Source organism: Periplaneta americana, chromosome 10, assembly GCF_040183065.1.
Source record: "Periplaneta americana isolate PAMFEO1 chromosome 10, P.americana_PAMFEO1_priV1, whole genome shotgun sequence".
In the NCBI taxonomy this organism is placed as follows: domain Eukaryota; kingdom Metazoa; phylum Arthropoda; class Insecta; order Blattodea; family Blattidae; genus Periplaneta; species Periplaneta americana.
In genome coordinates, this window is record NC_091126.1 from 106,739,359 (window position 1) to 106,754,823 (window position 15,465).

General features: G+C 34.9%; 1 protein-coding gene across 1 annotated transcript in view; it reads right to left on the minus strand.

Moving 5' to 3' along the window:
• Nucleotides 1-2,418: 2,418 nt before the first annotated feature.
• LOC138707733 (E3 ubiquitin-protein ligase Rnf220-like) overlaps nt 2,419-15,465 on the minus strand; it is a 137,650-nt gene continuing 124,603 nt past the window's right edge. Inside the window, exons 7-8 of the mRNA XM_069837598.1 lie at nt 11,442-11,516; nt 2,419-5,243 (exon numbers count right to left, since the gene is read on the minus strand). Of these exons, the coding sequence (XP_069693699.1) occupies nt 5,172-5,243; nt 11,442-11,516 (147 nt within the window). The 3' untranslated portion in view covers nt 2,419-5,171. The remainder of the gene's footprint in view (nt 5,244-11,441; nt 11,517-15,465) is intronic.

The window sequence follows — 15,465 nt, forward strand, 5'->3', positions numbered from 1 at the left end:
CGCCATATTCGTGTTTGTGGAATATACATTTGTTCAGCAATTTATTCTTCTTGAGCTAGTAGTTAGGGCTGCTTTCAATTATTTGAAGAATGTTTTATATTTTATTTACATCTTGTTGGCCTTGTCGTTCAGATCCAACATGAACACTGGAAAGAATATCACGTGCACGCAATGTGTCAAAAACCTTCATAAACACCATGCTATACGGTTCTCTGGACAGAAAATCAAAGTTGGTATTCTCGAAGAGCAGACTCTAAGCCCGCGAGCGAGAATGGTAAGACTCATTCCTCCATCTCTCTATACGCAAGTAACATGCCCACACGCAAGTGGCCAAAATGACATAGGCAATAGTAAATCTAATGTTACTTTGATTTCGTCAATGTGAACAATCATGCGGAGGAGAAAAAGAGAATAGAATAGAATGTTTTATTTTCGCTGGCAGAGTTAAGTCCATAAGGCCTTCTCTTCCACTCAACCAGTCTTAATCAATACAAAATATATTTAAATTACGAATATTTACACTACACTTAAAAGATTCTCCAGCAATATTCTTCTGTTAAGTTTTAACGAGTAGTACATGTTTATTTAAATTTAGATAAACCTACAAGATAAAGTAGTAACTTAATTTATGAGCTAATTTAATTCAATCAATTTAATTTGAGATAGCTAGTAAAATGATGAGAATTAATTTAACATAAGTTTACTAGAACTATGTTATAGGGAGAAAAAATATAAATCTAAAATATATTTATATAATGAGAATATTAATGTAATAAAATTTTGCCATTAGAGGTTTTGTATTCTATTTAGAAAAATTAATGATAATAAGAATGGATACATGTTAGTTTCATTATAAGTAACAAATATTAATCAGTAATTATTCTGTTAAGTAATAATTTATGTAATTTTGACCTAAATGAAGTTATTGTCCAACAACCCCTTACATCATTCGGAAGCGAGTTCCAATTTCTGGCAACTGAAACTGTATAAAATGAAGGATATAAAGATGTCTTGTGGTAGGGTATAATGGGTAAATTGTTATGATGAGACCTGGTACTTAGCTGATGATATGCGGATAAATTTTGAAAACGAGAAGTCAAATAGATTGGGGTAGCGGTGCACAGAATTTTAAATAAGAGAATAAGAGAGTGCATGTCTTGTCGGTCGCTTAGCCTTAGCCAAGACAGATTTTGGAAAGACGGGGAAATATGATCATACTTACGAATATTGTAAATATAACACACGCACGCATTATGCACACGTTGTAGCCTGCTGCTCAAATTTGCATTTAGGTTACTTAATATAATATCGCAGTAGTTGAAGTGTGGCATCACGAGTGTTTGTACAAGGATTAATTTTAGTTTATCAGGACGAAAGTGCTTCAGTCGCTTTAATGATTGAATAATATAAAATATTTTTTTGAAAGTGTGATTCTCATACCTGTTATTTTTAAATAGTTGTTTCCTGGCAACCATTAAGAATAAGACATAAAAATGAGATTTCAATGTATCCCTATAAAAATACTTTCCGAATCTTTTGCAAAAACATGTTAAGTTGAGGCATGGATACAAACTTCACAAGAAGACATCTGAATACTCTTTTATGTCAGATATTTGTTCGTTATCAAGATAATAAAATATTTTTTCAGTCTTCTGTAAAATTAAATACAGTGGAAGCTCTTAAGTTCGACAGAAAACAAGTTCGACATCCTATAGTTCGACTGCTTACGTAGGAGAATTAGACACGCTCCTATACAGGCACTAAGAAATGGGTTTGCCATTTAAATGGAAATTGGTTCCGTGTCCTGTAGTGATAGATTTGTTAAAGGAAAAAAGAATATTTCATTGATTAGGACATCCATATTTATCACTGATTTTAAATTAATCCACTCTTCTTTTTCTATTTGATAATTGTGCCGTTTGTGAGATGGAACTGTCGAAACCCACTGTGGCACTAGAAGCGCATACACAAGTCTCGGGGAGGGCAGGAAATGCAAGTACAGTGCTGTATTCGTTGATGGGTAACCAATACGAATTTGTATTCATTTCACCTGCCACACCCACTACCCTTATTGGACTGAACTTTCAATTCTGTTCAGTCGAACTTAGGAGAGTCCACTGTATTTTGACATACGAAGTTGCTGTTCAACACCATCGATATATTTATTTATAATTCTCTTTTTCCTTCAGAATCGTTCATACTATCGCCTCTCAACGTATGACCACTTTCTCTTTACGCACCCAGTATACCTTGGAGAGGGAGAGGAGACTATACTTGAGACAGTAAAGTATCGATGTATTATATATCTGTAATGGATGATGTGAAGGAACATTCATAATTAAGGGATACAGTAACGGGTAAGTAAACAAAAAGCAAGTTCTTAAGTGTTTTAGTGATCTTTATTTCGAGCACAGGAAAGAAAACACTGTCCTAGATTCAAGTTTGATAATTGGTTGAAAACACACAATTACATGTTAGCTATTAAGAGCCAAGACACTCGGGGAGGGGAGAGAGATGGACTTGAGCTCGAATCTCTTACATGAGAACCTAGGCACATCGAGCCTAGCCACAGAGACATGCCTTTATTATAACACAGTTGAAGGCTCATACTTACAGAGGAAACTTAAACACTATTATTAAAAACGGCGTATCTGTCTCTCCAATATTCGAAAACATTTCGGACAGACAGATCAACCGAACAGAACTTTCACTTTACTGTATTTCATAAAGTTTTACCGCATAACACTTAAGTCATAACCTAGTTAGAACTGGGATAGATTCAAAGCAGCACCACATGTAACGTAATGAACTTGAAGTAAAAATAAAGAACATTTGAACTTTGGTACCGATGCATATTATTATTTTAACAAGAGTAATCCTATAACTATAATCCACATAAAAAAAATGAATGTAACAGAAAGAGTAATATGAAATCCAATAAATATGTTTATTAGAAGTCTGCATGAATCGTACCAAGATGCACACAAAAAAATTACTTTAATTTTTAATGAAAACAACCGACCATCTTTCAAGTAATATAAGTAATTCATTGACAGAAAATATCTTCCAAAATAACATCGATGATAAAACGAAAAATATTGTTATATGAAACTAAATAACGGAAGTAAAGCGGGTTCGAACATTGTTTTAAATTTTAATTACTTGATGATGTGTAAATATTGTAATAGTTCAATTACACTTACCATCATAATAATCATCTTTGTTTCTTTATTCTCTGGAAAATATCATTAGAAGTAAAAACGAACAGAACCAGCTGAATACATATCGAGTAATATTTTGATTAATATGAGCGTAATAATCTTTCGTACGAAATAATATTTCACATGTTTGTCTTCTGTTCAGAAGATACACTGGGATATTCGTGAAAGTGCATCATACATGACAGTGTTTACACTGACATGAGTAATATATAAAACGTTACAATTTTTATAATTATAATGCTTCCAACTCGTAACAAATGTAGATTAAAATCTCTGATGATGTGCCAAGGTAATTCATTCTTCATTTATATTAAAATAATAACGAAATTAAATAAATAAATTATTTCGGAGACAGATTATTTTCCTTTTTCAAATAATTTCAAACGAATGTCTTCGAACATTCAGTAACTACATCGTGCAGACTTCGGTACAATGTAACTAGTATTACAGACCGTTTGATGTAACACTAGTCCTAAAACAAAAATCTCAGCCTTTGAGCAAAATCCAGTAAAATGTAGATAAAAATACAAGAGAGAAATGACAGCTGTGAGCTATTATTGTGGAACGGATATCATACTTACAGGAGTAGGCTTGTAGACACTCAGATTCTCATGAAGTGAAATGTGTAACAGTTGCTAAGTTTATATGCATGTCGTTTTCCATAAAATGTTCCAAACTCTTTATTCTTTTGGCATGAACCCAACTCCAACGTCAAGAAATGTTTGCGTCAATGTGTTGAGATGCATGAAAGCTTTCAACATTGTAAATATTAAACTTAATTTCCAGTTTTAAATTATACGTTACTGAATAGAAACGCAGTAACAGTTTTATCTTCTCGCTACTCTTAACCACCTTGCACCGAGGATAATGTTGCCGCCTTTTCCCCTTCTAGGTCGAGAAAGAAATTATTACGACTCAGGTTCCACAAGTTTGTTTTAAAAGTCACTTCATATAATTATGTCTATTTCTTCGTTCTGCATTCTCATGGCTCCATCTTGATAATACTCGGAAACCAGCAATCACATATTATTTTCGCAGATGAATTATTGGAACTTTGTTACACGGTCATTGAGCGTAAAGACTAGAAGTCCATCAGTGTTCGAGTGCGATTACAAGCCTACCTTGTTACATACAGCAGACTTTGCCCTAGTTTACTTAGTAGAGGAAATGTTGAGTATACATATCACTGCAATTTAAACAATCAGCTATGTACAAGTAAACTATCAACGCGTATTTCGTCGGCAACACTTATAAAAACGTGGGATTCAATCTGCAAATGAGCGTTCACTCCACTGGCCTGCCGGATTCCTCGACGTGTTCTTGTTGCTGCATCTCTGCTCGAACACTTTAGGCCCAAAGGATGGTACTTCAAAGCACTCGTCACTGTACAGGATATTGCGAATTATCACTTGAAAATATGCTTGTCAGTTTTATTCTGTTAATTTATATAATGCACAATACTGTAATTCATAGATGACATCTGGAGAAGGGAACAGTTTGAAGAAAACTGAAGTGTCCCTTCGTTACCACAACGTACAGAATACTCTGTTTTCGTCGGCAAACTCGACACCTGCGTCTTTCGCAACGGAGCAACAAAATTCTGTAATTTTAGCAGAACGACACCTTGTCCTATTCCACTTTCACTCTGTGAAGTGAGACACTATTGGATAACTATTAGAAATAAAAAATAATCGGCCGCTTCTTCTTCATTTAGGTTAGAAAGAGAGGTCCTTCATGACATCCATAACCTCAGCGTGATACGACGAGGGAGGGAAGCTGGGTAGGGCACGAAGCACGCACAGTCCGGCGACATACTCGCAGACTCCGCGCCACAGGATATGAGTTCCAACTGAATTCACTGTATTTAAAGAAGAAGCAAACAGCGGCGAAGTACTGTATCTAAACATTCGGACATGTTATTTTGACTGATCAGCCCATTTCTTCTTGGCGTCACATGTAAATCCTCCGCAGATCCGATGGCGATGTTATCATGTTGCATTGCGGACAAAGCTTCTTTGCGCCCTGTAAGAAAACGTCAACTTTGTTGGTGCGGTCTCTGAGTATGGATCAGTGGTCCTCGTCTGGTACTAAAATAAATAATGCAACATAGCTCCTTTTTCTTACACTACGTAGCAATATCGCTAACTGCTACAGTTGAAAGAAGAAATTGTCGATAGATTCTCCACAAGCATTCTCTTTCCCATAATCATAGTTATATCGGGTGAGTTGAGAGGAAGTACAAATTCCAGTGCTTTATATTCAATCTTTTCGAGACTGAATAGGAAGAAAATTTCTACAAAATTTTACAAGAACTGCACATTGATATATAAAATATTTATTTTATTTTATTTTATTTTATTTCTTGATATTAGGGATACTAAAAACATTCTCTGAACATGACACAGATTAGACTGTGAAGTAAATCGATACGCTCACTGCTACCCAACTACAATAGCATACTTTAAGGAGTAGCTAAAGCTTCTGTGTTGAAATAATTTTACATTAACAGAAAAAATTATCAAATAAAGCATTGTGGTGTATAATGCCACCCTCAAAAAATATATACCCGATATATAATTCTTATAAGCTTTATTAAGTTAATAATGTATAATCCATAATAATATTAATTAACCGATTCCGGTAGTGAAGATTTTTACCTGACAATTAACTTCTTACGTACGATCTACACTTCAAATGTGTTTGTGTTATAATAATCCTTCAACTTGTTTCTACTGGGATTAAAGTAGTATTACACATCTGCACAGATATAAACGAATTACTATGACATGCAATCAAAATTTTGTCTTAGAAATGACTTGTCCTTGCATCTCAATTTTCTGCAAAACCAGCCTACAGAAGCAAAACTTTTATCGTAGTGATAAAGATACTTTAGTTTTATAAGATTACACAATTATCTTATTATGAATGTTGATAAATACCAGTGAGACTGGTAAGATTTTTCCATTATTTTTAGTTGATAATTTCAATTTTGCAATTATTCGGAAAGCGTCATCATAGCATTAATGTCATTGTTGGTAATGGAGTATGTACGAATGAAAATGTTTACTCTATCTTTTGTCATCAATTAGGAAACTCACTCATCTACTTGGGCCGCTGTAACGGGCTTTTCATGGCACATTGATACCTTTTGACTTAATAGTACAAAATTACTTCCTCTCTTTGAAATAACTGTTCTAATTTTACAGAAAATAGTCGCATATATTTTGTTACAAACCAGATTTTAGTGAGGACCAATGATCGAACTGTCTTATGTAAAAATACTAAGTAGTAGTAATGCCCCTTGTACCATGGACAAGATAAATGTAATCAAAATAGTACTTCTACATACTTAGAGCTTTGCAAGATCTTATTATAGGATAGATTTGATTATGACGATAAGGTTAAAACAAACATGGACTCCCATTAACTAGTGTTTCCTTACTGACTAAACTGTAAAAAATTAAAATAACAGTACCTAACTTGAAGTTAACAACAAGTTCAGGCAAATATTACAGACACAATTTGGGTTTCAGTGCATACAAGATGATTTTCTATTCATTTTCGGGTTGATTTTGGGTGGTGAAGTGTAGCATTTGTCCAACGAACATGTATATATCGAAGATATTGCATCGTAACATCGTTACGTCTATATGCATCTCGATCATCTGGTGTTAAGATGTCCAGCGCCGTGTTTGGGAGTCCACACCCATTTTCAAGATCTGCAAAGCTCCAAGCAAACACGTGGCGACGAGGATGGGATTCCTCGTCCACTTTTGGATTCCGGATGAGACGATGCTTGCACTACATAGTACAAGAGGCATTGCGTCATGCTTGCTTGGCTGCCTGCAAAATGCACTCAATCACATGTTGAATCAATAGGACGCATCTTTCACTCTTTTGTTTGAAGAACAGAAATTACTATCATATAAATCAATGTCAGTGTACTCACCATGCCTCTCCTTCGAGCCTCTTTACTGGCACTGTAGGTCGGCACCGTTATTCTTGTTATTAATATTACAGAGATCTTTCTTCATTTACACTATAATGAGCTTTACATTTCATCTTCAAAAGCAACGATCTTCTTCACTACAATCCATATGTGCATTATTTCCGTAGGCTGCTGTTTACATTTCCTTGGGGGCAAGGACGACCAGCACATAGGATTGACACCCCTACAGCTGTCTTGTACATTTCTCCATCCTAAAGTCATTTCGGGGCCTGTAATGGGGTAGATTTGCTTTGCTTCTGCCGTTTCCATAATTAGCGACTATTTCTTATATCAATTAATTCGTCTCATGAAAGTAGCATAATCCATAATCAATCACTTTACAAAATTCTCTCGAGAGCGGTATTTCCAATATTCGTGCCAAATAAATAAGGTTCTATGAATCAGTGTCTTCAATATTCCATTCCAGAGCACTTGTTGAAGCAATCCATATTTCTTGCTATTTTTTTACAATGCGGGTCCTTCTGGTTGTTACTTTGAGAAAACAATATTTTAATTAATTATATTCACTGTATTTACATCACTGTGATTTCAATAATATAATTAAGTTTCCATACTTATACTCATGAAGGCGTACTTCCAACACTTGAGCCTACAATAATAATAATTCATGATATACATTCACCATAGCCATTCATTTTCCCTTTAAATTATTATTTTTTCAGTCGTACATTGACAGTTGTATTGCATTTCGCAATTCCTCTTGTGAAATATAAAATACTTAAAAAGAAGTATTCGTTATTTCTATATTACATTCCTCTTGCGTTTCAAATGATGCGTACTCTAAGTAAAATTTATTAAAATAAACAAACAGCATTTGTTAAAATGATATAATAGAATAAGTTAGCTTGATTTATCCATTTTCCATCACCTGCAACTGTGTTTCAAAACAATTTCTTCCTTTAAACATAATTTTATGAACGAATCAGTGAACTTTCTCCGATCCCACGGAACAATTAATTTTTATTATTCCATCTTCAAAAATTGTAGTGAGTGTGACCAGGTTAATCAATTCACGTAGTTAGGACATTTAAATCACAATTAATACGTTATTTAATCCATTAATTTCCTTGAAAAAACCGTCCAGAAACTTCACTTCAATTATGCTGTCCACAACATAACGACGCTGCTAAGCCAATGTCTCCATTTATGAAATACACGACAGTAAGACTGAAAACTCTCCACAGACATATATGAAATGTATTTTACACCAGATAAACTATAAATACATTCAACATTTTATAATTCACCGTTGTTCACAGGTACACTTTGAGAAGGCGAATTTATTGAATTACAGGTTACCAATTTGTTTTCCACACATTTCTGCATACATCCAATACAGCTCTTATACTGTAGGGTAATGTATATCCATTATCATACAGACATGGAGAGAGAGAATTTAGCACTCTTGAAACAAATTAGAATTTGGTGTTTTCAGTGAAATGTTTTATGCTCAAGTTGAACAGGCAAACAATTTTGTAAGTTATTTTACTGTTACTCTATAGTTTTATATCATACTATATCATACACCACCTTCGTTATAACGTTTATGACCATAATACGTATTTCAATCAAGCAATGAGAAAGTTTTAAGCACTGAGTCCAGAAAAAAGCATTCGTATTTTAAGACAGTTGTGTTGCAGGCTGAGTTTCATTCGCTGTTCGTCGACAAATGAATACATTTCCAACAGTACGGCGTGAGCCGCGCTTTTATGCATGATATATGTTTATAGCATATGTTGCTCATCTGTCGAAGTATTAATTTCATTCTAACACTGTTTACTTTCCTTATAAATAACAGATTATGTCCCCTTCATGAAAGACTGAGCGGTGATTATTGTAGCATCCACGGTTTTATACCAATACAATGTCATCGGTCTGGAATGTAATGTATTTTCCGTGAGCTTGTGCTGCAACAGTGTAATTTATTTTCATGACAATTCGGATTATACAATTATAGTTTCCCTCTAATTGGAACAGATAAAAGTGTTCAATAAATACGATGTGGTTATACGGCATCGCATTTGTTGACTTATTAACGGGAGTTGGTGCTACAAAATCTGTACTGTGCGAATCAATTTTATGACCTGGGTCTAATCCCTGCTTAATATGACACATGTGCCTAGTCTTAAAATCAACATGTAAATCATTCTGTCTCAGGTTTGCTCCGGCTTCGTTGACAATCCTTGTAATCTCTCTCGTGTGTTAATCCTGTGTCCAAAAGTACAAATATCGACGTTTGGGTCATTTACAAATAAGCAATTATATGGGTTCACGAAGCGATGTCGTGGGCAACATTCATTGCCTTGTTATTTGATATATTGCAATACACTATGCGGGTAATACACTCTTCATAAATATATACGACAGATGTTTCAAAACGACGATAAAACATTATCTTATTTACAAAAGTCAACTCATGCAGGTTTAGGTCGACGAAATAAAATATGGTTCCATATAACACAAGTTAAAAAAAAACTTTTCACTTTTCTACCATAATCAAAAGTATTATTACTTCAATTTTTATAATTGCTATTTCTGTTTCTGAGCGTATTTCGATTCTCAAGTAGACTTTAAACACGTGTCTAGGTTGTCCATTATGTCTTGAACAGCATCTCTTCCTATGCAGTGGTAAAAAGGTGCCAGATTTTCACGACGAAAATGATTGCAGGCAGAGAACAGCATATCTCCCGCTATAGAACACCAACGTATCGGTAAAGAAATATGTAATAAAGCATCTGATCACTATAAGACAAGGTATAATTTGTAACAAGTAAAGAATACAATCATGTCACTGTCAGAGTTTGTTATTTTTTATGTAAAGATGAGGAAATACTCATGTTGCTTGTAAATCTTGCAGCCAGAGATCATGTAATTTTCCTTGACGTTGTTGAAGTTGGAATTTGAGATCCAGTGAAATTATTTTAAAGCGAATTTTTTATTTTGTGTAAAGGCGAGGAAATAATCATGTTGCTTGTAAATCTTGCAGCCATAGGTCATCATTTTACTTTAGGTGGTCCGAGTTCGAATTTCAGATCGAGTAAAATAATTCTTTGAAAGGAAATTTTTCTTTGAATATCCCACCAACATCGTCTCTTTAGAATGTTATTTTTGGGGAAATTTTGTTCTGTCCAGTTAGAACATGTGGCATTCAATAGGAACTGCATATCGGACAATGAACACAAACTAAAGAATAACGTCTATTTTCATATTTCAATATTAGTTGTGTTTTAGACCGGAAACATTTTCCAAGTGTAATATAAATTCAGTCCAAAATTATACTGTCAAAATCGAATACATAGAAAAACATCCTTTTGAATACTACAAATGAGAAAGACAGATCACTGGAACAGCATATGGAATATTTTCCAAGATCTAATTATGAATAATTATTGCTTCATTAATGAAACTGTTGCAACAAAACCCACATTTTATGGCGTGCACATAAAAAAGTGATGCATTTCAATTTATAACGAAGTGTTTGATTTATTCCAGTGCAGCCTTCATACTTAAAACGAAAGTTCGCAGAGTCTTCCGCTCATAAATATGAGCATTCAGAAATATAATTCCCAATGAAAGGTAAAGCACTTGAAGTAAAACATAGATATAAATATCATTTGATACAATCATTCCCTTTTACAATCCTCTTTGTGTAGTCCCTTCATTGCATACAGGCCACTCAGTGACCAATGAGAGTGACCACTGTTACATTTTCATGTCAATGCTAAAATTCCTCTTCTGGATGACAAGGACACAAACTTAAAAAGTAATGTAAAACAATGCCTAACATTGCAGTTACACAAAATCCATCGATGTCATTCATTGAAAGAAATCTATTTCCGTCTTGCAGAAATAAACACTACTTCTTCCTAGGAAAGGGAAGAGTATATGCAACAGAAAACATGTTGTGGTGAATATCTTTCGCGTGAAAATACTGTCTTTAGCATAATTCACATTACTTCTTCGACGTAAAACTAAGCACGAAAGAATTTATGTTCCTCCACGGACACACTGAATGAATTTATGACGTCGGTACATACATGTTCAATGGACAAGACTTTATGCTACTGTGTCAATAAATATCATAATCCTTAATGGGTCACATTACAACATGATTAAACGGTCATGTTCTTCGCCACCCAAAATGTTTCAATTTCCAAAATAATCTTCCAATGGTAAATAGTGTTTGATAGCAGATGAAGGTTGCACATTACCAGTGTGTGTAGCCAACATTCTTCACAGTGGACATGCCAGCAGCAGACGGAGATTACAGGCTTCTTGTAGCGTTCCTGCACAAACCCCAACAAACATATCCAAATGTACAGCAAGAAAGAAATACAGAGAAGTAAAAAAAAAAAAAAGAGAACATCAACTGATTTACTTTCTACATGGGGATGAGGCAATATTTTGTAACGAATTTATTTCACACTTTGCCGGATCGTCCATTGTGTGTGTATTGACATCAACGGTCGCCTAAATGATGAACCAAACAAAAGAAGAAAAGCCACATTTTTTAGCATCCTGTTTGTATCCGAGCTGTAGAAACAACATGTTTTGAATGTATAATTCCCTATTACTTTGGTACTTTCTTCTCGATTGTTCCTCTTGAAAGAAACAGTCTGTTGTGTGTGTAAAATTGAGTTTTATGATCCTTCAGGATCCATTGTTTTTGCTTTCTTTTGGGGGATGGGACTCATTTACATTAGAGAATAGCGATTTACGAGTCAACGTGGCAAGATTGGAAACGCAAATGGTCCATTATATTAGGAGGTGAAAAATAATTGTTGTACAAAAAATAAGTTAGCTATTACCATGTTCACTAAACGACTGTATTAGAATGTGTGTATTTACATATACATTCACATATACTTACTCTCTTAAAGGCTTATACTAGCAGAATATAGCCTACAGTGAATTAAAAGATAGAGCATTAAAGAAGGATGTGGGTTACATCATAGAATCTCATTAATGTAGCCTAAGTTATTAAACTTAGAACCTCTCTACTGTGTTGTACAAGAAGTCCAGATGCCATTGCCTTGGGTCACGTCCATTTCAAAACCAGATCCATCACAGAGAGTTTTTAAATGTTCCAGCATAACATTACTGCTCCTATTTCGTAACGATCAAGATGCCTCAAATGACACTCACAAGAGTTTCACTATAATAAATTTCGAAAGACTAAGCCGATTTAAGATCTCCACATCTACCTAGGATATATATATATATATATATATATATATATAAAGTTATATCAGGAAAACTAAATCTAAAATAATATTATTACTGATTGCAAATGAATACAGTAAAATTTAAGAATTACAATTCCAAAATCAGCCTATATCATCTGGATTGGATTTCTGGTAGAACATTATGCAACAACCAATTAATATTGAGATATTAAAGGCTTAAAATTCATTACTTCCAGAGTTAATGATTTAATCAGCAACATAACTTAATCAAAGCGCAGTTTCTTCTCTTTTAAGGTCTATGCGGGTTTAAATTTCATACAGCATAAAATATGAATGACAATGGTAGATTATATTTTTTCATGCAATATCTACGATATCGTGTTGTGTAAGAACGAAAAAGCTGAACTCAAATTAATACTAGTAAAATATAGTAGCTAAGGACAAGATAAGAAAAGAGAAAGGGGATGTTCATGATAATCGACATCTATTTTTATTCTACTTCAAACTTTGAGATAAAGATTTAAACTCTATTAGAATCAATCGATCTAGGAAGAAGCGTCCAATACTCAGATGTTTCATATAATTTGGTGAAACAAATTAAAATCCTTGTCTTGATGTCCAGAAGTCTGATAAATCTTCACTTGTACTACGTATAGCGTCGTTGTTCCTGTAATAACTAATATGAGCAAAATATACTATTTTTCATTAGGAGTCCACATCTGTGGAGTAACGGTTAGCGCGTCTGGCCAGGTGGCCCGGGTTCGATTCCTGGTCGGGATGAGTTACGTGGTTGAGTTTTTTCCGGGGTTTTCCCTCAACTCAATATGAGCAAATGCTGGGTAACTATCGGTGTTGGACCCTGGACTCATTTCACCGGCATTATCACTTTCATCACATTCAGACGCTAAATAACCTAAGCTGTTGATAAAGCGTCGTAAAATAACCTACTACTATTACTTTTCAATAGGAGGAAAACACATTTATTCATCCTATGGCAGCCGTACATAGCGGATTGTGAATTCTTACATTTTCGAAAGAAAGAAATACAATTACATATAGGAGATTTTATTATTTCCTATAGTTTTTTTTTTAATTTTTAGTTAGTTATTTAATGACGCTGTATCAACTACTAGGTTATTTAGCGTCGATGAGATTGGTGATACCGATATGATATTTGGCGAGATTAGGCCGAGGATTCGCCATAGATTACCTTGCATTCACATTACGGTTGGGGAAAACCTCGGAAAAAACCCAAGCAGGGATCGAACTCGCGCACGAACTCAACTTCAGACCGGCAGGCAAGCGCCTTAACCGACTGAGCCACGCCGGTGACTTTTGCTGTATCACTATTTAAGTTATCTAATAGAGCAAAAATCTAAAAATCGATAAATGTCACATAGGAGTTATTGCAGGAACAAGGACGATAGTTATGAAAGCCAAAAATGTCCGATGTCTAAACGTTCAAGTAGTCCGCCAAACGGTATAGCTGTCATCACAATATGATAATACAGTAGGTAAGGTTTATCTTCAACTTTCCAGATTCTCCAGGTACAGAACCCAGGAAACTGATTTATGACAAATATTTTTCCCTTTGGATATTTTGTTCTTACTACTGACATAGTAAGGAAAAATATGTCCGAAATTCTTCGAAATGAGCTTTATACAAGAGAGACAAACGATCCATTCTCACTCGTGGTATCAAAAGAAATTACATTATAAAACAATTACACTCGGTTAGTTTTAAACGCGCAGAGACCTCTAAATAATGTAAATTGAAGGGTTCAGAACCATAGTGGGCCAAGCGCCATTTATTAAAAACGGAGAAAGCAAGGGTTAAAGTTAAGTGAAAACCATAATTTAATGAAGATTGACATATCATTTAGTTTTAATGTGTATACATTATATTACTTGCTATATGTTTCCATTGAATTGTGGTAATATCTTCATTTTAACCCTTGTTTTCTACGGTTTTAGTAAATGGCGCTTGGCCAACTATGGTTCTGAACCCTTCAATTACAATGAAAGGAAAGAAATAAATTTCAAGTATGCCAAACGCGCTTCATGTCCCCACCATCAAGATCTGCAATTTTCTTGTTGGACGAAGTAATTATTAATTCTAGGAAACACCGGCTTACATATATAATATGTTTTTACTAAAAATCATCATTCAATATCAATTAAATATTTACTGATTAGACCTATACGAGTAAATCGGTTCCAATAAGACTTCTCTGTCTAGTCGCAACAGAAGAAATATTAAACAACAAATTTGAACTCCTGCAGTGGCAGAGTGGTCAGACCTCCGGCATGTCAAATAATGTCACGTAGACAGCCCGGGTTCAAGTCCCGGTCAGATCTGGGATTTTTCTCAGTGACACTTGTGACGGCCGAGGCCGCAGTTGCAGTTTTCTCGGGGCTCTCCCGTTTTCCCCATATTACGCATCTACATCATTTTCTCATTATTTCGACATCATTCCAAAGTATTCCCCGATCGCCGGCTGGCGACGCACGGAGAGGGCTGGCCTAGAGACGAGGGGAGTTGCCTGCTCGAAAACTGGATACGCGGCGGACCTTAGTGTAGTCAGCCGGTGTGGGTTCGGGAATGCGCCTAGCTTGAGTGTTAGCACAATTGATCGTAACACGTCTCAGTACTGGGCCATAGTGCCTCCCTGCCATAAATTCCATTGCAAACAATATATTTAAATATTTGTTCCTTTAGTAGAAATGAAAGACACGTTGCCACCGGCATAGTTCAGTCGGCAGAGACAGTTGCCTTCACATAAGAAGGGAGTGGGTTCGATTCCAGTTTCGGCTGATTACCTCGTTTTATCGAGGTCGTCTGAATTCATGGTGTAAAAGCATGAAACGTGCTAAACTTATTCATAAATATAGGCCTACTAGTTTCCATTTAAATGTTCCAAATTTAAAAATTAAAATTTTAACGTTGAAATAGGCCCACGTTAACTTCAAAAATATATTTTTAGAACCTTATTGCTGCAGATTTATCCGCGAAAACATGTATAGCGAAAATATAATACATTTAAATTGA